At 48.5% G+C, this 25,827-nt stretch overlaps 1 protein-coding gene across 1 annotated transcript in view; it reads right to left on the reverse strand.

The window, feature by feature from the left end:
* The window catches only part of ACACB (acetyl-CoA carboxylase beta), a 123,910-nt gene that overhangs the window by 38,351 nt on the left and 59,732 nt on the right, over positions 1-25,827 (reverse strand). The window contains exons 15-29 of the mRNA XM_044244094.1: positions 25,608-25,758; positions 25,388-25,491; positions 23,699-23,780; positions 21,295-21,440; positions 19,894-20,044; positions 18,183-18,317; positions 15,295-15,441; positions 14,683-14,871; positions 12,750-12,850; positions 10,923-11,011; positions 10,720-10,844; positions 6,819-6,932; positions 6,563-6,676; positions 5,921-6,010; positions 2,495-2,613 (exon numbers count right to left, since the gene is read on the reverse strand). Of these exons, the coding sequence (XP_044100029.1) occupies positions 2,495-2,613; positions 5,921-6,010; positions 6,563-6,676; positions 6,819-6,932; positions 10,720-10,844; positions 10,923-11,011; positions 12,750-12,850; positions 14,683-14,871; positions 15,295-15,441; positions 18,183-18,317; positions 19,894-20,044; positions 21,295-21,440; positions 23,699-23,780; positions 25,388-25,491; positions 25,608-25,758 (1,857 nt within the window). The remainder of the gene's footprint in view (positions 1-2,494; positions 2,614-5,920; positions 6,011-6,562; positions 6,677-6,818; positions 6,933-10,719; positions 10,845-10,922; positions 11,012-12,749; positions 12,851-14,682; positions 14,872-15,294; positions 15,442-18,182; positions 18,318-19,893; positions 20,045-21,294; positions 21,441-23,698; positions 23,781-25,387; positions 25,492-25,607; positions 25,759-25,827) is intronic.

The following is a 25,827-nucleotide window of genomic DNA, read 5'->3' on the forward strand; positions in this document are numbered from 1 at the left end:
CTAAGTGACCCACAGGTTTCTGGAGAATTGCCTTCCTATCCTAACCGGGTTGAACTGCTAAGACAACAGAATCAAGGAAAGAACAGAATGCCTCCTCACCGGCAGACAGTTTCAAAAGCCCTTGTACCACACCTCCCACAGTCCCCTAAATGATTCCAAGGCCACAAACAATTCGTCTCCTTTTCTCTCAACTGGACAAAATAGCATGATCTTTTCTTCTTTTTTTTTAAATAAGAAGGGTGGGGCGCCTGGGTGGCCCAGTCCTTAAGCATCTGCCTTTGGTTCAAGTCATGATCACAGGGTCCTGGGATGGAGCCCCACACCAGGCTCCCTACTCAGCGGGAAGCCTGCTTCTCCTTCTCCCACTCCCCCTGCTTATATTCCCTCTCTCCTTGTCTGTCTCTGTCAAATAAATAAATAAAAATCTTTAAGAAATAAAACAAAAGGAGAACCTGGGTGGCTCAGTGGGTTAAAGCCTTTGCCTTTGGCTCAGGTCATGATCCCAGGGTCTTGGGATCAAGCTCTGCTAGGCAGGGAGCCTGTTTCCCTTCCTCTCTCTCTGCCTCTCTCTACCTACTTGTGATCTCTCTGTCAAATAAATAAATAAAATCTTTAAAAAAATTAAAATAAAAAAACAAAATAAGAGTAAAAATAAATGACATAAAAATAAATAGTGTATATAAAAGGAGGTCTTCAGGGGGAAGCACTTTGTTTCTTCATCCATAACAGAGCAACACCCTTCTTCTTAAAAGCAGTGGAAAGAAAAACATGCTTTGAAATCCCAAGAGATCCAAATATTCCCCGCTTCAAGAAATCATGAGTCCTGCTGCCCATAGAGAGACAAGATCTGATTAAGTCAATACCCAAATCATGATGAGACCATCCTAGCCACAAGCCAGGCCTGTGGGGACCCCCAGGAGAGCCAGAGCCAGAGGAGTGAGAAAGAGGGAAAGGGAAGGCTCCCAATCCCAGGGAGAGGTGTTTGCTTTAGCTGAAGGTAACACACTCTACCTAACCAGGATGGTACTTCAGGTCCTGAAATAAGACGGATTAAAAAAACGGAAGGTGAGAGAACAGCACAGGCACACCAGGGTGACCCCAACTGAGAACACTTTAGGGATCCAGACGGGCCAACACACTTGCCCCAGCTGTTGGCTCCAGAGCACCCGCAGGGGCTATGGAGGGCACTCCGACGGAAGAGGCATGTGGCTCAGATCCCTACCCCACGTGAATGAGCACTGCGCCCACACCAAGGAAAGGCCCAGGGCTCCTTGTGTGTCAAATGGAGACGACAACACATTTTTGGCCAACAGATGGTGAGGACTGAATGATATAGAGTATGGAAGCACTTAGCATGGTGGCCGACCAACAACGTGCCATCGGGCAGTAACAAGAACAGCGATCATCGTCACGGGGTCCCGGATGCTCACCAACTTTCTACATGCCAGACACTTCCCTAAATGCCACGTGCATCATATCTCATGGTTTAGGAAAGCACTGTCCAATGGAACTTTCGATGGTGACAGAATATTCTAGAACTGCAATATCCAATATGGCAGCAACAAACCACATGTGGCTGCTGAGCTCTTTCAATGTGGCTTGTATGACTGAGGAGCCGAATTATTTTTTTTTCTTTTTCAACCTAAAAAAAGATCTGTTAACTATTTTTTTAATTTTTATAAATTTTTTTTCTTTTTTTAATTTTTTTAAACATATAATATATTTTTATCCCCAGGGGTACAGGTCTGTGAATCGCCAGGTTTACACACTTCACAGCACTCACCATAGCACATACCCTCCCCAATGTCCATAACCACACCCCCCTCTCCCAACCCCCCTCCCCCCAGCAACCCTCAGTTTGTTTTGTGAGATTAAGAGTCATTTATGGTTTGTCTCCCTCCCAATCCCATCTTGTTCATTTATTTTTCTCCTACCCCCTTCACCCCCCCATGTTGCATCTCCACTTCCTCATATCAGAGAGATCATATGATAGTTGTCTTTCTCCGATTGACTTATTTCGCTAAGCATGATACCCTCTAGTTCCATCCATGTCGTTGCAAATGGCAAGATTTCATTTCTTTTGATGGCTGCATAGTATTCCATTGTGTATATATACCACATTTTCTTTATCCATTCATCTGTTGATGGACATCTAGGTTCTTTCCATAGTTTGGCTATTGTAGACATTGCTGCTATAAAAATTCGGGTGCACGTGAGGAGCCAAATTTCTAACTGAATTTCACTATTTTAATTTAAAAAGCCCACACATACGGGTAGCGGCTACTCTACTGGGCAGAGTGGGTAGAAGCGGTAGACACCAGATTATCTCATCTTAGCGATGAGAGAATGGAGAAGTAGGCAGGTCCCACGGTGGAGAAGCAGTATCCCTAATTGTCTTCCCTAGACATAATTGCTGGGTCCCTCCAGAGCCAGGACTATGGGGCTTAGGGAGAAAAGGAAAACACACTACCTCTGAATTCACACCACTCCATACCTGTTTGGGTGGGAGGAGGGCAACATGAACTGGAACTCCACCACGCAGGTGCCATCTGGGAGCTCCCGGTGCTGCAAACTGTTTAACTCATAGGCAATGTAGCCCCGTCGCACATAAACCTAATAAGGCAGAAGAACAGAAGACATTCTTGCAGAGGTCACTGCAGGGTGCCCGCAAAACCCACTGAAGTTCAGGCTGGAGGGATCCAGAAATCATCTCTAAGTGATCCCCAAGCAGAAGCAAAGAACAAATTTGCCCACATTTTACATTACTTTTCTTTGCCAAGGGCTAGATGGTACATGTTTTAGGTTTTGTGGGATATCTGTCTCTATCCCAGCTATTCAGTTTTGTTGCTGCAGCCTGGAAGCAGCTGAGGACAATATGTACGTGAAGGGGCCACCTGGGTTCCAATAAAACTTTATTTACAAAAACAAGCAGTGGGCCACATGTGGCCCACAGGCTATGGTCCGCCAATTCCTTCTCTAGAATGGAATATTCTAGAGAAGGTGCCACCCGAAAGAAATGTAACATAGTCACATGTGCAATTTTAATTTTCTTTTTTTCTTTTTTTTTAAAGATTTTTATTTATTTATTTATTTGACAGAGAGAAATCACAAGTAGATGGAGAGGCAGGCAGAGAGTGAGAGAGGGAAGCAGGCTCCCTGCTGAGCAGAGAGCCCGATGTGGGACTTGATCCCAGGACTCCGAGATCATGACCTGAGCCGAAAGCAGCGGCTTAACCCACTGAGCCACTCAGGCGCCCTTAATTTTCAATCTTCTAGTAGCCACTTCACAAAAAGGCAACAGGTGATTATCAGTTTAATAGTATACTTGATTTCATCCCCAATAACCAAATGTCATATCATCTGGACATAGACTCAGTACCAAAAACTGTTGATACAGTAGCAATTCTTTCTCCATACAAAGTCTTTGGAATCCAGTGGGCATTGTATACTCAGAGCATAGCTCAACTCAGACCCATTGCATGTCAAGCCCTCACTAGCCACAATGTGGCCAGCGGCCACCATATCGGACAGCACAGTTCCAGAGGTTAGACGGGAGTCTTTTAATTGAATAAGGAATATAAGAATTGTGTAGCAAGAGTTAACATAGCAGACCTAACTACTATCCTTTAAAACACCCTTGGCTGGCCTCTGAGAACTTGGATTTGGGAGGGTTCCCATTATTCTCCGATAAAAATGGTTCATTGCAGCTTAGTTGTACAAAGAGTGATTTTATGTTGAACACGCACTTTCTTTCTGGGAATTTAATATTTTGTTACATACGAGGACCAGCCCCCAGGAAAACCCCTGGGGCACTGAGACTCTGAGCCTCATTTCAAATATGTTGTCATGGGGTGCCTGGGTGGCTCAGTTGGTTAAGTACCGTAGGCTCAGGTCATGATCCCAGGGTCCTGGGATCAAGCCCGCATTGGGCTCCCTGCTCAGTGGTGAGTCTGCTAGTCCTCCTTTTCCCTCTGTCCATCCCCTCCCTCATGCTCTTGCTCTCTCTAAAACAAACAAATGAGATCTTAAAAGAAGGAAAAATCACATGTTGTCACAATTCATTCCTTGAAGAATCTAAAGTGCCTACAGGACGACTGTCAACTTGTACTTGGTTTCCTCTGGTTGTCACCCCACGCACTTTGTCCCTCAGCTGATTGTGCTCTGTGTCTTTTCACTGTAACAAATCAGCCATGAGCATGGCCATCTGCTGAGGCCTGTGAGTCTTCCTAGTGACTCATCAGACCTGGGGCTGGTCTCAGGGACACCCACACATTTAGAGCACAAACGAAACTCCACACATCTCAGTAGACCAAGTAAAACTGTAATGTTCACAATGCTCATCTTGAGTCGTGGAGAAAAGGCTGGATTGTGTTCAATCAACCTGCCAAACAAAGGGACAGGATGCTCAAAGAGATCTGGAAAATTCTCCAACAGAAAAAAAGGGGGGTGGGATTTAGCACTCAAAGCAAAGAAGGTGGGCTGCTGCCTTCCATCTGACATAGGGTTGCCCCTCAAATAGGACAGGTGCTTGGACACATCAGATGCTTACTCATCTATCTTCAAATAACCCTGTGAGGTAGGTATTACTGCCCCTACTGCGGTGTGAGAAGCTAAACGTCCAGAGAAGGCAGGCAACTGGGCAGAGGTCACACAGCTCATACCCTTGCACAGCTTGCTCCCACCGACTGGAACCTCTTTGCTCTTTCTCTCCAATTCTGACTTGCTCTGAATGCCTGCTTTCATATCACTTTCTCATCCAAGTTGGAGCTGACTCTCCCTGTCAGGTTCTATCTGCTGTCTGCTTCTCAGTGTGACAGCTGCATTCCTACTGCAACCTTATCGTGTGGTAAAGAAGAAAGCACTTAGCACTTGTCTCTCCCCAAACCAGAGAGAAGCTGCCTTAGGGCACACTGGCTGTTCCCTGGTTTATCCTCAGCGCCCAGCACACAGTGGGTCTCAATATAGTTAAACATTGGAAAGAGGGGAGTAAAGGCACTGATGAGCGCTACTGGGTCTCACTCCTAGAAACATGGAGATCTGAAAAGAATTGCTTTTTTTTTTTTTTTTTAATTTGAAGAGAGAGATAACACAAGTAGGCAGAGAGGCAGGCAGGGGGGCGGGGGGAAGCAGGCTCCTGCTAAGCAGAGAGTCTGATGTGGGGCCCGATCCCAGGACCCCGGGACCCCTGGAGGCAGAGGGTTTAACCCACTGAGCCACCCAGGCGTCCCTGAAAAGGATTCTTTGAGCTGAAACCAGGCAGGAGGGAAAGACTGCAAGCCAAGGAGACTCTGGGGCTGTGACAAGTTCGCAAGCCCCAAACAGTCCCCATGGAGACCCAGTACCAGGATGGGTGACCCATAGGGTCTACAAAGGTCGCAGAAGAGGGAGTGGGGGCCATAGGGTACAGAGACTCCAAGATCAGAGGGTTGTATTGCTGGTCGCTCCCTTCTCTGCCCCATCACAGCAGGAGGTCACCTGAAATTGTCACCTAGGTTCCTCCCAGGTTTTATGGTTCCCAGCAGATGAGTCTTCCAAAGGTATGTAATACAGGGAGTCAGGGAGTCAGCACAGGGGCCTGTGCTCTTGGTGGCTAGTATTTAGAAGTGCCCTGCCGAGATGAGGACAAGATGGCATAGGAAGAAACAGGGATTATCAGCAAGGACTCTGGACTGGGACCTCGTGTGAGTCCTGGGCTTGCCATTCCCCAGCTGTGAGACCTTGAGCAAGTGGCTCCACTACTCTGAGCTTTAGTTCCCTTCCCTGGAAGATGCGTGTAGCAACAGTCCCTACCTTGTGGAGAGAAGGACAGGATCCCACACTTGAGGTACGTGGCCCAGGGTCAGGCGCATGGCTGGCAGGCAGCGGGTGCAAGAACTGGTATTTTGGGGACAGATGCTGTTGAGGCCTCCCTCCTACTTACCTCCAAGGATGCCATGCAGACGACTTTATTAGCATGGTAGAAGAAAGTGGGCAGGACATCAAATATGGTCGTTTCGGAGAGTATTAGTTTCTAGGGGATGGGAAGAGAAGGAAGGGAAACATGAGCGAGTTTCAACCACGAGTCAGATGAATGGAGGGATGGGGCAGGGAAGAGACACCCATAGTGGTTTTATCAACAAAACGCTGCCAGCGTGCAGCATTGATCAACAGTTCTGGGAGGACAGCACCTAAGGTTCCCCGTCCAGAGGTGGAGAGGGTAGCTGGAGGTTTGCCAATGATCCAAAGGTGTGGAGTGGGGGAGCCCAAAAGATGAAGCCATGAGGTAGGTGCATGCGAGTGTGCATGGTTTCCAGTGAACTCCACAACACCTGGGTTTTTTAAATGGCCCTTCCTGGGGGAGACTTGCGATACCCTGTCCATTCTGCATGATTGGACCTCTCCCAGAGGCTCCCTGAAGCCCCCTCAGGCAGCCCCGGCCACATGGGGCTAAAGCATTAGTGTTTCCAACTGTGTGCTGAAACCAGATATGGGCGCACTGATGACACAGGGAGCGCATCTCCCAGATGCCCCACCCAGGCCACAGTGTGTGCTCTGGAAGGGGCACTGAGGGCGGCGGCCTCACCTTGAGGTTTTCTGGGCAGAACTGGTGGCCATACATGTCGATGGCAGACAGGAAAATGGACTCCACCTGGTTGTGCCTCAGCTCGTAGGACGGGAGGTGGGAGGCAATCAGGACCTGCAGTGGGTGGGGACGGGGAAGCCAACCTTACAGGGGAGAAGCCAAGGGCTGGGCCCCAAGATGGGTCACAGAATGGCCGCAGAGGGGCTGTGCCCTGTGAAGGACGGGAGAGGGGAGGGACGGCAGCCCACGACCCTACCTGTCTGGCTCTGAGGGCCACTTTGCAATGCTCGCTCTTGCTCAGCTGAGTGAGCTCGATGAGGATGGAGGTCAGCTCTTCCGACAGGGAAGGGTCTGGACCACAGAGCTCATCCTTGGGGGGACAAAGACAGAATCCAAATGGCTTTCCTCTGCCAGAATGAAACAAGCCAGCACTCGCCCTCAGCTGGGGGGGTGCAGGTACCCCAACAAGCCAGATGGCTCCTCAGCTCTCTGGGCATCCCTGGCACAGCCTGATAATCACGCCTATGCCCAAAACACCCACTTGGATGAAAAATACAATTAAGTCTTTACCTATATCACTATTAATAACCAGCTGTTATCAGGCAAGCAACTCCACACTTGACATTCATTTCCCCAAACCTTCCCACCCTTCTGAGGAGTTACGATATGATTCCCATTTTATAGATGAGGAAACTGAGGCTCAGAAGCAGTGTACCCTGCCCCCAGACCACAAAGCATGGGCAAAGCCGAGCCATATCCAAACCCCGGTCTATTTTGTCCTCAAGGCTTCTAACTCTTTCCTGCCTGACTTAAGGGTTTGACAGTTTCAGAGAACAGTGAGGAGGGGGACTAGAGTTGGGTACAAACAAGAGTAAGGTTCACATGGGATGCTCTAGTGAGGGTGTAAGCCACCCTCTGGGAGTCCCCAGGGGGAGAATTCTGGAGACGTCAAGGGCAGCTTCTAACAGGAAAGAGGATTTGGAGTTGCAGAAGAGGTAGAGGGACTATGGTTCCTATGAGCATTCCTCCTCCCACTTTGGAACAAGGGACCTTTTGGCTAGACACCAGAGGGCTATAAGCACCTGGACTGCCCTAAATGCAAGCAGGGCTTGGGAAGGGCTCAGAGCAGGTGCTCCCCAATACCCGCTAAAGACATAACAATGACTTGCTGGGAATGTGAACATTCCAGCAACACGCCCCCACCCCTGCCCCAGCCCAGACTATTCTCCAAGAAGTCACCAGATGGGGGGACCATGGGTCCTTTCTTCTACACCTGCCTCCGCATTTCCCTAATTAGAATGAGCCTGTTCTGTTTTCATGATCAGAACATTTGTAACGCATTAATATTTCACACTTGTACACAAACACACAAGCCTGTTTGTGCTAAAGAAATCACATAGTTATTCGAAACTTTCTCTCCCTTCCCCAGCGTGATTTGCTTTAGAAACTAAGTCCCCTCAAAGACTCAAACAATTTCATTTCCAAGTAAATATTCAATTAACAAGTATTTCCGGAAAGTCTCCTAGGCACTAGATACCATCAAATGCAAAGAACTCATCATTTTCAACAAATGGAACCAAGAGAGCCAAAAGAATAATGGATCTTGCCACACATCCTCCAAACCACACCTGGTACATCTTCAGCCCCCTTCACTGAGAAGCCCCAAGCAAGTGTCCTAGTTCTCTGGTCTGGGGCTCCCTCCACCAGGCTGTCCTCTGGTGTACATAATTTTTAGCACCCTCCTGCCCAGAAGAGAGTCAGTATGTACACAAAGAGTAACGAATAGCAGGATAATCCACAGCTCTCATCCCTGGCCTTTGAATGGCGAGCAGATGCTAACAGAAAACAGGCATACTTTGCTTTACAAACACTCAGCTGAAAAAACCTCTATCCAGGGGAGGTATTTTGCAAAGCATTATATACAATTTTAGCAGTGGCCTTCCCTGCAGAGTAGACATCTCTTTAGGCATAAATTCCCAATCATGGCTGCATGCTGTAACCCCTTGGAAAGCCCTCCTCCCAATTTAATTTTGAATAATTTCAAAAACTACATAAGAATTAAGGATCAGTTGGGGCTCCTGGGGGCTCAGTCGGTTGAGCATCCTACTCTTGATTTCTTCTCAGACTATGATCTCAGGGTCCTGGAATCGAGCCCTTGGTTGGGCTCCACATCCAGCGGGGAGTCTGCTTGAGGATTCTCCCCCACTCTCTCTTCCTCTACCCCTCCCCCGCCAACACTCTCTCTAAAATAAAAAACAAAATTTAAACAAAATTAAGGATCAATACATTGAAAATCCTATACTGATAATCCAGATTCACCAACTGCTACTTTTACTACTATTATCACATCTACTTTTTCTCTGGTAAGCACGCACATGCACGCACACACACACATACGCACACATGTGCACACGTATATGTTTTCTTTCTTTGAAAGTCAGTTACAGACACCATGATCCTTCTCACTAAGATCGTACCTCAAGAAAAAAGATCTCTTAGCTAACTAAAGAGCTATTAAAACACCCAAGAAATGGAATATTAAACTGATAATATATAACATACAGCTTACATTTGAGTTTCCCATTGGGAAAGCTTTCAAAAAGTATTAATGCCTGGCCTACATCCCCAGAAAGCCTGATTTAACTGACCAGGGTAGGGCCTGGGCATCTGTGTCTTTTAAAAGCTCCCCTCACCTACCCCGGGAGATTCTCATGTACAGCTAGGATTAAGAGATCCTCATGTTACCCTAGATTTCAAAATGATTCTTCACAAAAATATCAGTATTTATGAATCCATCTTGTTAGGGTGTTAACTATCCTATAGGCCCAACCCCAAATCTGTCCCACTGCCTATCTTTGTAAATAAAATTTTATTGGCACACAGCCATACTCATTCACTTATAGATTGTCTATGACTTCTTTCATGCTACGACAGCAGAGCTGAGTTGTTGCAACACAGGCTGCATGGTTCTCAAGATTAAAATATTTACTATCTTTATAAAAAACAAAACAAAACAAAACAAAAAAACGCTTCCAGCCCCTTCTTGCTATAAGTCAAGTCCACCTCTCTCTTAATCTCTCTTACTATCTGCGGAGTCTACATTTTTTTTTAATTAATTTATTTATTTATTTTTCCAATTTATTTATTTTCAGAAAAACAGTATTCATTATTTTTTCACCACACCCAGTGCTCCATGCAAGCTGTGCCCTCGATAATACCCACCACCTGGTACCCCAACCTCCCACCCCCCCCGCCACTTCAAACCCCTCAGATTGTTTTTCAGAGTCCATAGTCTCTCATGGTTCATCTCCCCTTCCAATTTACCCAAAAGCACATACCCTCCCCAATGTCCATAACCCTACACCCCTTCTCCCAACCCCCCTCCCCCCAGCAACCCACAGTTTGTTTTGTGAGATTAAGAGTCACTTATGGTTTGTCTCCCTCCCTATCCCATCTTGTTTCATGGATTCTTCTCCTACCCACTTAAGCCCCCATGTTGCATCACCACTTCCTCATATCAGGGAGATCAAATGATATTTGTCTTTCTTGCGGAGTCTACATTTTCCAAGGGGGCCATCAGGAACCATATCAAGGAAAAACATCTTTACCTATAAAGGACGCTAATTATCATCTAGTAGGAAGAGAAATAGGAACAAAGAAACTCTACGCTTCTCCAACAAGGGAAAATAAAAATACTCCCACAAGACTCAGAACCCAATTATTGCCTAGTAACTCACTACTCTGGGGCCAGGTCATGGGTTCAAATCCCAGCTCTGTATTTAGAAGGTGGGCACCCTTGGGAAAGTGACTACTTCAACTCCGTGCTCTGCCAAAGCGAGTCAGAGCAGGACATGCATTGCTTGCTGTGAGAATTAAATGAGTATTTGTAAAGCATGTTAGGAGTGCTTGGTGCCTGGTAGGTGCTTTGTGTGAATCACGATCTCCTGCAGTGACTCAAAAATCCCACCCCCTGCCTGGTTTTATAAACAAAGCTTCATTGGGACACAGCCATATCCATGTGTTTACATTGTACAAGGTCAGAACTGAACCAGTATGAACCAGCAAAAGCTAGAATATTTATACTCCGGCCCTTTCCAGAACGTCTGTGGACGCCAAGCCACTCCCACAGTGAGTACAGGGTGCCCTTTCTTGCTTACGATCAACATGATCACCAGCTGGTTCTTCTTGGCCACCTGTGCGTGGGAAAAGATGCAGTCCAGCACCTGGGACATGTCTGGCTTCAGCTGCTCCCTGAGGTTGATCACACACTTGTCGTAGTGAGCTAGAGGGAGACAAAGTGGTAAGGCTCAAGGCCCTTCCGCCCTGTGGGCTTGTCACCAGTGCTGGTGGCAACTCTTGCCTTGTTGGAAATGGTGCTCCACCCGTAAATATCTCCGCAGAAGGTCCAACACCACCGCCTTCATGTAGCCTCGGGTCCCACTGCGGTACCTGGGGAGGAAGGAGAGGCTGCTTGAACCATCAGCTCCACTTCCTGGGGCACCTGCGTCTACAGCGGGGCTTTTAGGACTTCCAAAAGGAGAAAAACAGTAATCCAGTATCTGGAGGCTATATCTCCTAATCCTCAAGGCTGGGAGCGCCGATATGTGAGTCGGTTCATTTGGATGCACTCTATGGGCCAAGGACAGCAGTGACTTGCCCAAGGTCATACATCCAGCCAGAGTCCAAGTCTGAGCATTTGGATGGCTCCTGCCCATCCCCAGAGAGAAAGGACAGGAGGCTGAAAAGGGTCAGCCTTGCATACACAGTTGATACCAAAAACGATCAGTTAACCATCCTAAGTATAAAGAGAGCTTGAAAGATAATTAAATGAAACTTGAAAGATGTTTATTGATAGATCCCTATGTAAATTTCGCTTCTTTTTTAGAAAACAAATTTTAACCTGGATGTTTGCTAAAACAATCTAAATCATTTCTGCATGTAGGAAACTGAGTTTCCTAAGTGATATGACATTGAGTGTTAAGGGCATTAAGACCACTTTAACTCCAGAGTCACTGACAACAAAAGGAAGAACCTAAAACATGCACTTATTCAAATGTGATCTAAAAAAAATACATAGAATGGAGCTTTGAGGGGCGCCTGGGTGGCTCAGACGGCTAAGCATCCGACTCTTGGTTTCAGCTCAGGTCATGATCTCAGGGTCGTGCGATCGAGCCCTGCATCAATGATGGAGCCCTGTGTCAGGCTCCACGGTCAGCAGGGAATCTCCCTCTCCATCTGTCCCTCCCCTCACTCACGTGCATGCGTGTGCTCACACTCTCTAAAATAAATAAACCTTAAAAACAACAACAACAGAGCTGTGATATTTATGTTTAACAGAAAAATCTGCTAGGGGATTGTTCATTTTCTTCTAGGTGTTTCTCTGAAGCTAAAATGTGGGTTTAAGGTTAGCGGCCAACCGCTAGTTCTGGGGAGGGTCTCCCTCCTAGCCCTTGGCTGTGAAACTCACTCTTTGTGGGGAATCCATACTAAGACTCCCTTCCTTGGCTCAATCCTATATAGGCAGTCTGAGTCCCTGTGAGCCAAGGCGCTCCCTGAAAAGAAGGGCCGTCTCCTAGGGCCCTACTTCTCTGTGCCTCTGTTTCCAGCACATGGTGACCGTGCATGCACTTCATCTCCTCCAGTTTCAAACTGTTTCAATTCTGTCTTTATAAGCACAGCTTTCCTACAAGGTAGAGTTTTCACACAATAGGGTGGTTCTTCTTGTCATCAGAATAGATCTCCCTGCTCAAGGACTACTCAAAATACAAATTCCTCATCAACCCTCTTCTGCAGTGATTTCAAAACCACAGGATAATCTGTAGAGTCCTTGATGGCCTATAAAATCACCACATCCCATGGTCTTATAGGCAAAGCTATCACAAGGACTTGCTGTGTATCGGCACTTTAGAAGCGTTAATCCACTCATAACTCAGAGTGACTAATCGTGGGCGAAGAGTTTTTATTCCCATTTTACAGACTGGCAAACTGAGACCACAGGAGAAGAGGGCCTTGCTTGGGGTTTCTGGGGTTAGGAATACCTATGCCGGGATTGTAGTCAGGGTCTCTGGACCCCGTGCTCCGTCTCTTGGTTGGAGCCTGCCCTAAAGAGAACCCCAGAGTGCTGTATTAGGGTAATGCACATATAATGAATGTGAAAATCGCCCCGCACAGAGGGCCGAGGACTTACCTCTGGACCAGCTGCACGATGCTCTGAGTGTTCATGAAGAAGACCTCCCGTTCAGCCTTCCGCTGCAGGGTGGCTGCGTGGCAGTCTAGGATGGTGGCTATCTGGATGGGGACACAGGACAGGCCTAGACACTCATAACCACACTATCTGGTCACCATGCAGCAGTCACCAGGACGACCACCCAAGGCTCATTCAAAATCTGAAAATTTCAGCTCCAAAGCCCTCTCTGGCCACCTGGAAATAGCTGTTCATCCCTTTCAACACAGTGTTTGATGAATCTGAGCTTAGAATGACGACAGTCCCATAAAGTCCCATGCGTTATTCTTCTCCACAAATACGAATGGACTGGGGGAAGGAAGGGAGTCTGCAACCCCAGGCAAAATGAAGTGGGCTGGGAAGGGGGGGGGTCTTGTTTTTATAACTAGATTTAGTGTTATGAAGCATACTGTTTTGTAAAAATACAAAGTATTTTTAATGAAAAACCTGTGCCAACAACAAACTCCTAAAAGGTCCAAATAGGTACTTTTCTTAACCGGGGTTCTTCAGAGTATTGTCAAGACATAATTTACATACCATAGTATTCCCCTTATTCATTCATTCATTTTTTAAGTAGGCTCTACGTCCACTGTGGGACTCAAATTCATGACCCCAAGATCAAGAGCTATAAGTTCTGGGGCGCCTGGGTGGCTCTGTCGTTAAGGGTCTGCCTTCAGCTCAGGTCATGATCTCAGGGTCCTGGGATCGAGCCCTGCATCAGGCTCCCTGCTCGGCAGGAAGCCTGCTTCTCCCTCTCCCACTCCCCTTGCTTGTGTTCCCTCTCTCACTGTCTCTCTCTCTCTCTGTCAAGTAAGTAATTAAAATCTTTAAAAAAAACAAAAAAGAGCTATAAGATTTACTGACTGAGCCACCCAGACACCCCTGCCGTTACAGTATACAATAAATTGAGTGTTTTTCAGTATAGTTGTGCAACCATTTACCACTATCCATTTTGAGAACATTTTTATCACCCCAGAAAGAAACCTGATAACCAGTCAGAGCTACTCCCGAGCCCTCTCCCCCAGCCCCTGGCAACCACTAATCCACTTTGTCTCCATGGATTTGCCTCTTCCAGACACTTCGTGTACACGGAACCATGCAACACGTGGTCTTTTATGACTGGCTTCTTCCGCTTAGCACGTTTTCAGGGTACGTCTATGCTGCAGTACAAATCTGCATTAGATTCCTTTTTATTATGGAACAACATTCCAAGTTCTAGAGCAGTTGACCTCCAGGAATGACCTGATCTATGCTGACCAGCAGATCTATGCTGACCCGCAGCTCCGCAAATCACAACCATATGGGTGGGGGCACCATGATGGTATGCGGCCCTTCCAACCAGACAGAGGGCAGAAGAAAACTGACAGAGGAGGTTCTTCCAAATGCAAATTACCTTGAAAATGCTTGATAAAGCAACACTCCCTCCTCCGCAAAAAAAAAAAAAAAAAAAGCATAAAATCAGGCCAACATAGAATTCTTAGAGATACGTCATACTACTCTGGAATGCTTTCCATTATTTAAAATTATTCTACATACATAGGGCTCCAAGATGATCACCTTACAGACACTGGAGGAAGAAAATCAAAGCTACAGACTAGCAGGAGAAACCAAACTCCCTCTGCTTCAGCCAGAGTGCGTTGGGGGAAATGTTCCCTGAATTTGTACCAACTGCTAATTCCTATTCTGAACCCGAGTTTTACGGAATAAGGCCCCATAACTGTGTTCATCTCAACGACTTTGGGGAAAATGCTGGGGTTCGGTAGTAAAGGGCTCAAAAGGAAATGCTCCCTGGGCGCCATCTTCGGTGCTCGATCAGAGGCCATGCCGGCCGGAAATGGAGCTCCCAGGGTGGCGCCTGCAGGCCCCCCAGTGAGGCCGGGGGTGGGGAGACACTCACCTGCTGGCTGGGGAACTGGCACAGCACTGAGGTGATGTTGCTGGCGTACTGAGCCATCACCCTGCGAACAGACTTCTCCACGGGGGTGGGGATGCGGCCAGACACACTGGTCATGATTTCCTGCAGTTCCAAGAGCGGCAGTGACGGGTGCCGGAGGGTCATCATGAGCTTCTGCACCCACTCCTTCAGCTGAAGCAGGGACCAGAGCATTAGCTGGAGGCCCTGTGGGGGGCATGGGCACCCTGCTCCACAGGGCACCCAACACACTCAACCTGTCCAGACCCATTACACAAGGAGCCAAACATCTACACCTGGCGGCCTCTGGAACAGTCCTGAGTGGAACGGCCCCCTGACTCCAAGGGGAATGCCCAGTCTCCCCCACACCCCCTTCCCTCAAATGCATCGAGACAGCTGGCATAGTGTGGGAACAGAACAGGAGGCCATGTGAAGAGCTAACGTTTGTGGACACTTTCTACTCTAAAATGTTTATTTGTATGTACTTTAACTTACTTGACTAAAGACCTCAGATCTCATGGCATAAACCCTCCTGGCTCTTCACACAGACCAGCACACGTGTGTAGAATACAAACCTGTCTCTTGCACGTGACTTACCTTTGTGCTAAAAATAGGCTCCGGCAGACAGTAGCCACTCATGATGTTGGTCAGGTTTTCCAGGACATTGTGGAAAACCTGGTGCAGTTTCTCTCCCATGATGGGTAGAGTTTGCTGGGAAGGGAGCTTTCCTGTGAATGGCTTGGCCTGAGGAGACACAAGAAGAAACAGAGGTCAAGGACACCTGCCTCTTGAGAGAGACGAGAGAAACAGAGGAGCAAGGCAGATCTACCAGTATAGTGCACAATCTAATTAGGATGATGCCTGAGGGAAAAAGAACAAAACCGCCCCAAAGAACATATATTGGGAAGTCAAATTGCTAAAATCCCACTTCATGTGGGTTTCCCAAACCACCTTCATTGCGAATGCCATAGTCTATTGTTATACACTCCTAGTGATTTTGAGGAAGTAAGATCCTTTTGTTTTGCTCTGCTTTCTAATCAAAATTATTTCCCTTGTTTTCCTTATTTATTTTAGGTCTTTACTGAATCCCAAAGATAAACAACTAGCAGGATGGAAATTTATGAAATTCTCATGCAAAGGTCCCAGCTTTTTGTAAATCATAAACATTTGTCCTTAGAGAACAACAAGCCCGCCCTCAAGGGGCAACCTTGACACCAGGAGCCTGTTTATTTATTTATTCATTCTACAAACGTCCACCAAACACCTACTATGTGCAGCCCTGGGACCCAGGAGCTTTAGGATGAGCTACTCTGCTAGCCCAGAACTCTCAGCTCCCTGCCCCCTCCCCTGTCCCAACCCTATGGGCTCGTCCCGTCCTTCCTTGAGATGAACTAGAGGGTCTCCTTCTCCACAATCTGGTGCTGGCTTCTCCTGCTGGGCACCCACAGCAGGGGGCCTAGAGCAGCCCCCTTACTGCACTTACGGTGCCAAAGGACAATCTTGTAGGCAAACATGAACCCCCAGGGGCTGGTGGCTGGGCCCTGTCTCCTGAACCTGGCATGGGAAATGGCTGCTGAAAGGAATCACATGCAGGCACACACACCTTTCTGGTGATCTGAAAAGGCTCAGTCTATTTCTGACTTTGGGAACCCACTACCAAGAATAATGAAAAAAATGAGAAGGAAACTGACAGAATATTCTGGAAAAAAAGAGGTGATCTGGTTCCTTTCTAAATGCTCCCCACCCTGGGCACAAGTACTAACTATTACAGAAAAAAAAACCACAATATAGGCACGAATGAGTGGCTGCCTCTTCATGCCTTGCTTAGGAGGGTGTAAACATTCATTTATTCAGCAAGACCTGCTTTCTTCTGAGGACCCTGTATGCCCCACGCACTGTGCTAGGCACCAAGAATATAGTGATGAACAAGAAAGTAGTCCTTGACCTCAGAACTCCCAGTTGCATGGGAAAGCTTAACAATTAATTATAAGAATCTAAATTGGGAGATTGCCCTGGAGCTTGACTTCAGGGCCATACATATCACTGATACTCTGGTACCCCCCACGGCTGGTTCCAAGGACAGGCTACTGCCCCCACAGCACCCGAACCCCTGTAACTACATGCTTGCCCCGTTTTAGACACTGGGCATCCAGCAGGGGCGAGAAAGACAAAACATACTGTTCTCTTCCTGCTTCCCATTTATACCGAAGGGACAATCAGTGAGACACCTCGTCTGTCTCATCATGAATGACAGTACCAGGGAGAGAAGGGTAGCAGGGCAGGAGGCTGCGACTGCAAGGTCAGGGGTGGGTGTGTGTGCCATTTTGTGAAGGGTGGTCATAAAAGGGGCCTAAGGGGACGAGGCATCTCTACATGATACGCTAACCTGAATGGGTTCCTGGATTTGGGCAAAAACTACAGGAATCATACAGTCATGTTCACTGCAGCATGATTCCCAACAGCATTCCCAAAGACAGAAGCAACCCCCGTGTCCACCGATGAATGACCAGATACACGAAATATGCATTATATAAACCATGCAGTGTTATTCAGCCTTAAAAGGGAATGAGGTATAGACACTTGCTACATCATGGATGAGCCTAGAGGACATTGTTCTAAGTGAAACAAGCCAGCCACAGAAAGACAAGTGTTTTACGATTTCATGAATACGAGGTTCCTCGTGTAAGTATGATTCATAGAGACAATAAGAGCAACTGCCAGGGGCTGGGGGTGGGAGGAACGGGGAGGTAGTGGTTAATGGGTGTAAGAGTTTCAGTCTGAAAAGCAGAGAAGGTTCTAGGGGCGCCTGGGTGGCTCAGTGGGTTAAGCCTCTGCCTTTGGCTCAGGTCATGTTGCCAGGGTCTTGGGATAGAGCCCCACACTGGGCTCTCTCCTCGGCCGGGAGCCTGCTTCCTCCCCTCACTACCCCCCACCCTGCGGCCCGCCTATCTGGCTACTTATGATCTCTCTCTCTGTCAAATAAATTAAAAAAAATCTTTAATAAAATACATTTAAAAGCGGAGAAGGTTCTAGAAACGGGTGGCGGTATTGGTCACCCAAGAGTGTGAATGCACTTAATGGCACAGAACTGCACTTCCAAATGGTTCAAATGCTGAATTTCGCATTGTTTCTCTTACCATTTAAACATGACCACTAAGGAGATCCGCATAATGTATGGACATCAGTGAGTAATAACATATCAATATTGCTTCATTCATTATAACAGTATTATCTACACCTTGTAATTATATGCTAATAACTCCATATTACAGTATGCAACCTGAGTTTTACTCTGGGTAGGCTGGTGAGCTGCAGGTGTGAGGGGTGTGAGCAAAGGGTAGGCGGGCTTCTATACCCATCACACTGGCTTCTGAGGGCTCACAGGGACAAGAGCTGGGAGCGTTCAGCCAGCTCCGCTCCCAGAACTGGCAAAACAGTGACCACTCCTGAGCCAGCCAGGGCGGCTGCGCTGGGGTGCAGCATACCGGGTGCACTTTGGAAGGGTCGTCGAGCTCCAGCCTGGCCACCACACAGCCTGCTTCCAGCGTGGCCCCCGGGCGCTCAATGTATTTGATCCGGCCACTCTCCTGCACGTTCAGGGTCATGATCATCTTCATTACCTGTTATGCAGGAAGGAGAAATAAGATGAGCCCACCGGGATTGGCTTGTGTGTGTAACAGCACCAGAGTCACCAGAACTAGGACTCTGGAGCAGCCGGTGCTTGGTCATTTAAACAGAATGACTCCTGGGCAGAGTTCAAATGTAAAGGACGGAGGGAACTTGCATTTGCCAGAAGCCTGCTGTGTGCCAGGCTCAGTGCTGCTCATGAATGATCTCCATCTGCAAAGCCAGAGAGGGAGGCAGGTTATTTATTGTACCCATTGTACAGACATGGAAACTGATCTGTATTTGTAAAGTCAAGCCTTTCTCTTAGAAATACTGTTAAATCATATATGGGGGTACTTAAGACACACATTCCTAAAACATGGTACATTTTGTGACCAGCTCTTTTTTATTTTATTTTATTTTATTTTTTAAAATATTTTATTTATTTATTTATTTATTTATTTGACAGACAGAGATCACAAATAGGCAGAGAGGCAGGCAGAGAGGAGGAAGCAGGCTCCCCGCAGAGCAGAGAGCCCGATGAGGGGCTCGATCCCAGGAGCCTGAAATCATGACCTGAGCCGAAGGCAGCGGCTTAACCCACTGAGCCACCCAGGTGCCCCTGTGACCAGCTCTTTTTTAAAAAAGGCAGTGAGAAAACCCTCTGGGGAACCTCTGGTGAAATAAGAATGTGCTCCCTCTAGAGTCGCCAGCCCCTTTAACTGGCCTCTCCAGGAGTCCACGTGCGTGGACATGATGCATTTTGCTACCGTGGTGTGGGCTGTAGACACTCAGCATTGTGCTCCTTTTGCTCAGCAGGTCACAGCTTGGGCACCTGTGACAGGCCTGGGCTGGAACCCCAGCACCCACCCTTCACTCTGTGATCTCCAGCAGATGCCTTCCCCTCTCTGAACCTCAGTTTCCCCAACTGCCGAATGGGGAAGAACGACCGTCTCACCTCATAGTGCTCTTATAAGGGCCGCTCAGGAGGAACCTGGTGCATGGCAGGAGGCTGGCTAGCATGAGCTCCTACTTCTGCCCTATTTTCACTGTCATTGTCATTTTCATTGTTATTGACCTTGGCAGCATAGAATGGAGGCCAGGTGTGAACCCTAGCTCTGGGGGACCTTGCATTCCTTAGCCTGCCTGGGCCCCATTTCTTTGTGTGTGAAATGGGGATCCTATCTGTGCCCATCTGCTGTGATTGCTGGGAAGATGACAGAATTTAATTTATTTACCTATTTACCTATTTAATTACTTAAATAGGTAAAATGCCTAGAGTAGCACCTGCCACGTGGCAAGCACTGTGTTAAATGTTGCCTTACAGCTTTTTAAATCCCTGCCATGGTTATTATCAATCCGTCCTTCCTCACTCCCACGGAGGTATACACTTTCGAGGTTTTCCCTTTGAATACTGCAGATAATTGGAGCTCTCTGAGGAATCGGCAGATGGTGGCCCAAGGGAGAGGTGAGGCCAGCTGGCCCAGGGTGCAGGGGTGCAGGTGCAATGCGGAATGGTTCCCCCTTGGGGAGCGGGGTGAAGGGGAGGCCTGGCTGCAGCCCCAACCTGAGGGCCGACTCTGTACTCACCTCCATGTCGGCGTAGCTGCTCCCGGCCTCAACATGGCCCCCGTCCTCCACCGTGTACTGTATTAGCTTCCCAGCCGAAGGGGCCCTCAGGACCGTGGGATCATTCTCCTTCTCAAACACGCAAGTCTTGTTGCCGATGGTAATACGGTAACTGGGAGACAAAAGGGGCAGGTGGGTAGCTGGGGGAAGACCATCAACCCAGTGTGCTCATGTCTGGCTTTTGACAACATTTTCCCCTTCCTGACGGCAGCCCAGAGTGTCCCCTTCCCCACACCATGTGCGGTCTGCGGGATTCCACTCACCCTAATGCTAGCATCTGACGTTACCACAAAGATACTGGGAATGAGTGGGATGTGCAAAGGGTATGACACTTTTCTGGCTGAAAACCAGTTCCTTTTCCTGATACAATTCTAAGAGGCATAGAGAAAGCCACTGATATTCTCCAAGAAATATTTACTGACTTTAGGCTTCACCTTATAACTGAACTGGCCAGAGTATGTCCCAGGAGGTGGGGGGTTGGGAGGGACGTCTATGATAATCTTGAATATTCTTGGCAGACAGAACATGGGTAAAAAGAGGTAATATAACAGTACTCTGGTTGGCATGAATCCAGTCTGCCTTCTTTCAAAACTTTGAGGATTGGGAAGGGAGACAATTCTCTAAGTGGAGCTTTCCAGGAGTGGGGCCTGTGGTGCAAACCACCCCCCCTCCCCACCATCCCCCAACCCTGGCCTGATTCTCTTGGGCTGGAGGGGCAGAGGAAGTCTTGGCTGCCCACTCAGCCCGGCTGGCCTACACTTCACTGTACAAGCTCAAGTGTGGTTAAGTGCACTACAAAGGGAGGGGCTCTGGGGAAGAGCTCATGATGCTTTTGTGCTAAGTACTTCCTGCACTTATGTATCCTGCATTTCACTTATCCAGGTGCACAGTGATCAGTCCTGCTCCTTCTGCTTGCTTGATATGTCATGTTCACCAGCAGGCTCCATGAGTCATGATCGTGGTCTTATTCCAAAACCTTGTCCTGTGCCCGTACATCCAGCCCTAACTGGAAGGCTGCCGCTCCTCCAAGCCTGAGCTCAGATGACTGTGGGCGCTGCAGCTCAGACAAGGAGCGGCTGACACGCTGTCATACACCTTGCAGGCCCTGGACTTGGGAGTCACGGCCCATTTGGCTTTGGACCCTCCCACATTACCAGAAGCAGGCCTCTTGGGAACCTCCCCAGTACGTCTGCCAGCTTTGAGTTTGTCCAGCCAAGAGACTGTCCTCTCCATGGGCCCCAGAATCTACTGGGGAAGGTATTTTTCTAAGACCCTTGGACTGCACAGAGCTGGCTTTATATCTTTGAGCCCCATGGGAAAGCGTGGCTCTGCGTCGTGCCCCTCGCCCCGCCCCCTACATACCTGTCAAACTCTTCTTTCATGTAGGTGGTATAACTGTTACCATTATAGGACAGCAGCAGCCCCCCATCGCTTAGCCGGTGGGCATCGATCTCGATATGACAGTCGTTCATGATGAGGATGAACATGGTCAGAGATTGCCGGGCCACCTGTAGGGACAGGCTCAGGGTCCCTGCCTGAATCCAGGAGGCCTGCTTGTCCCTGGGCCCCAGGGCACCATCTGCCCCACACCCCCACCACCAGGAGCAAGGGCTACGGTCCATGGTGGAGTGTACCCTCGGGGAGCAGCCGATGGGGCCACAGTCAGCGCACCACACCTGTCCCACAGCAGGGCTAGTGGCCACCATCTGTGGGTGCAGCCCAGCCTGGTCATCTCCTGGCAATCACAAGCCCTTCTCATTCCTGCCTCTAGGCATCAGTCCCAAGTAGGGCCCCCAGGAGCAGCAGGGAAGGTGCAGGGGTTGGGGTGGGTCTCATCTTGAATGAGACAGCCCTGGAGACTCCACCAGTGACCAGGACTCTGCCCCCCAAGTCCAGCTCTGCCCAGGGGCACACAAGACCTTTGGGATCCCCAAGAGAGGCCAGGTGGCCAGGCCCTGGCCTCGGCTCTGCATTTCAATCTGACATACTAACCCTGGATTCATTCTGCGTGCTCTCTCTCAGAAAACAGATAGCCCTAAAAAGCCCTCAACCTCTAAGATACATATGTTGAGAGGAAAGATTCCAAGAAACAGAGGAATGTTTATTGCAACATTATTCATGGTAACAATAAGACTGAGACACAAACTAGCTATCCCACAGCCTTGCAATGGAATGCTCTGGACCCCCACTGTCAAACAGAGCTAGGCTGGCTATTTACATGTAAATTAATTTAACTTAAATAATATATAGAATTCAGTTCCTCAGCGCTCAGTAGTCCCCCGTGGCCACACTGGAAAGCACAGATTCAGCACACTTCCATTCCTACTGAAAGTTCCATTGGACCGTTGGCTCTAGACACCAAACTGATATTAAGAAAACTGTTTAATAACATGGGAAAACTTCAGGCCATGATAATATCAAAGCAGTAAAACAGTATTTGCACCATGATCTCAACTTTGCAAAGTCAGTGCTGAAACGTTCATGGGGGTTCCCTCGATGTTTTACGCTTTTTTTGAAAATTTAAAATTTTATACAGTAAGCATGTGTCACACTTAAAATCCTGCTGGGGGAACCAGGCCCCTTAAATAGTCAGGAAGCATGGACGGGTAAAGAGGAGTGGTTTCAGAGCAGGGCCCCATGGAGAACATACTTGTTTGACTACATCGACCCTAAAAATCCCCAAAGCTGAAAGGGTAACACGTGCTCAGTCATCTTAAAAATAAAGTAACAGAACAAAAAAATTCTGCCTCAAAGGCAGACTTGAGTTCTATGTTATCTTTTCCCTCCCAAGGAGGCCTTACCTTCTTGGGGACACTTGGCCCCCATGGGTCACCCTGACCTGGACCCAGGGTCTGATCCTGTGCCCACACATCTCAGACACGCTGATATTCTCTCTGAAATGACCTCAGATGCCCCAGGAGGGGTAACGGGATACTTCTGACAGAGCACAGCAGCACCAAGTAAACTGCCCAGGAAGCCCAAGGTAGACCAGAGAGAGATCCGAAAGCCATACGTTGACCTTTGGTGCAGACATACAGGACAGAGCTGGCCTCATGGCCCCTGGAAATGGAGCCCCACACTATGCCGGCTCAGCAAAGGTCCTGCTCATGCTTGGTACCGAACTGGATACTGTGCCCCCAAATTCATGTCCTTCCGGGTACCTGGGCAAGTGACTTTATTTGGAAATAGTGTCTTCGCACATGGAGTTAGTTAGATGAGGTCATCCTGGAGGAAGGCGGGTTCTAAATCTTGTATGAGTGGTGTTCTTCAGAGCAGAGACACACAGAGGAAGACAATGTACACACACACACACACACACACACACACAGAAAAGGCGGCCATATGAAGCCAGAGGCATATCTTGGAGTGACGTTCTACCAGCCACAGAACACCAAGGTCAGCCCCACAACCACCAGGAGCTAGGAAAGCATGAAACAGATTCTCTCCTGGAGACTTCAAAGGGCCCAGCTGACACCTTAATTTTAGACTCTGGCCTCCGGACTCAGAGAGAACACACTTCTGTTGCCTGAAGCCACTGGCTCATGGTTCCCTGTTACCTCAGTCCCAGAACCCAAATACACAGTCTCCTGTACACCGTGTGTATTGCACAAGGCTGCACATGCCCAAACCCTAAATGCTTAGGTTTCAAGGGCACGGGATTGCCTGGGGAGTCCCAGCACCCAACAGGAGCAAGTCCACTCCAGAAAGAAAAACTCCCATCGGCCTCCAAAATGCTGGAGACATCCAAGAAACCCAGGGTCTTCACCTTGAGGATGTACTTAACACCTCCATAAATTAATTCCACATCCACGATGTTCAGCAGAGAAGCTGCAGGAAGGACCTGGCCCCTGAAAGAAAAGAGACGTGCAGTCGGCTGTGGGAATGAACGAGAACACTAGGGCCACCCTCTGGATTTAAACTAATCACCCAGCTCTTTGCCTTGCCTAAACACCAACACATCTGGCTATATTTAGAAAGCTAAATCTGGGGGCGCCTGGGTGGCTCAGCAGGTTAGGCCTCTGCCTTGAGCTTGGGTCATGATCTCAGGGTCCTGGGATCGAGCCCCATGTCTGGCTCTCTGCTTGGCGGGGAGCCTGCTTCCTCCTCACTCTCTGCCTGCCTCTCTGCTTACTTGTGATCTCTCTCTCTGTGTCAAATAAATAAAATCTTAAAAAAAAAAAAAAAGAAAGAAAGAAAGCTAAATCCGATGGAAAGGCAAGGAATGTGACACTGCTCAGAACTTAAGGGAACAGCACTTGCTGAAGGGTGAGAAATTTCAAAACGGCTTTCCAGGAAGCAAAATCCTTAATGCTCATTCTGGGAAAAAATTCCCAATGTGGGAAGGAAGGAGACACAGGCATCGTAACTCTATTACTCTGCACAAGCATGACAACCCGCTCTAACATCTTTTGCCTTTCTAAAGTTGTTTTGGTAGCTTTATTTGCCTATCACAGTGTCTCTAGGGGTGATTTCTGCCTCTACCCCAGGACATTTGGCTATGTCTGGAGGCATATTTGATTGTGGTGACTCCTGGTGGAAAGATGGGGGACTCCTACTAACTTCCCACAGTGCACAGGAGAGCCTCCACAATAAAACAGTCAGTCAGGGCGCCTGGGTGGCTCAGTGGGTTAAGCCGCTGCCTTTGGCTCAGGTCATGATCTCAGGGTCCTGGGATCGAGTCCCGCATCGGGCTCTCTGCTCAGCAGGGAGCCTGCTTCCCTCTCTCTCTCTGTCTGCCTCTCCATCTACTTGTGATTTCTCTCTGTCAAATAAATAAAAAATATAATCTTTAAAAAAAAAAAAAAAAAAACAGTCAGTCAAAAATGCCAAGGGTGGGGGCGCCTGGGTGGCTCAGTGGGTTAAGCCGCTGCCTTCGGCTCAGGTCATGATCTCAGGATCCTGGGATCCAGCCCTGCATCGGGCTCTCTGCTCAGCAGGGAGCCTGCTTCCTCCTCCCTCTCTCTGCCTGCCTCTCTGCCTACTTGAGATCTCTCTCTGTCAAATAAATAAATAAAACTTTAAAAAAAAAAAATGCCAAGGGTGCTGGGGCTGAGAAACACTGGCCCATCCTCATGGTGAGCCCCTACTTCCATGCTGGTCCACTTCACTAGCCACACCCAACTCAGGTGAGGGTCCGGAAGGAACATTTGCAGAGGTGACCCATCACCTGCTTTGCTTCTCAATTCATCTCCTCTCTGAACTCAAGTGCTATGAAGTACCTTACACAAGTCAGCATGACTAAGACTACAGCTATGTGCCTGGGGCTGGTCCCCTTGAAACCCCCCCACTAGCGGCCTCCTCTCCTGCAGCCTTGATTTACAGGAGAGGAATTTCAGAGGCAAGCAGATTCCTTTCAGAGGCAGGATTCCCTAACTGCCTGCTGCCTGATTCTCTGCCTTACTTGCCACTAACACACATCCCATGGAGGAGGGGGTGAATTACCCCTGCACCCTACCTTTCCAGCGAGTGTAAGAAATCCGTCATGCAAGTTCTGAACATCGAGTCGGCCACGTTCAAGGCCCCGCACACCACCCCGAGCATGATATCTGGTTTCTCAGCCTAGAAGAGACTCCGCCCTTCAGTGTCAGTGGTGACCAAGCCCACAGGGAGCCGGGAAGTGGGGCGGGGGTGGGGGGCCTCCGTGACCCTGAGGGGAGAACAGGGCAGCTCCCCACCTGCACTTTCTCAGCAATGAGGTAATCCAACCAGCCAGTGTCGATGTCGTTGTTCTGGTAGCGCTCAGTCTCCAGCAGGTTAATGAGATACTCCACGGTGGTCCTGAAGTCGCCCCGGATGGACAGTTCCTTCAAAGCCACCACCATGTTCCTTGAGAGGAAAGGCACATGGATCGTTTTCCAAATTAACATACGTGTCGGCAGAGCTCCCGCCCGGTTC

Source organism: Neovison vison, chromosome 3, assembly GCF_020171115.1.
Source record: "Neovison vison isolate M4711 chromosome 3, ASM_NN_V1, whole genome shotgun sequence".
Lineage (NCBI taxonomy): Eukaryota > Metazoa > Chordata > Mammalia > Carnivora > Mustelidae > Neogale > Neogale vison.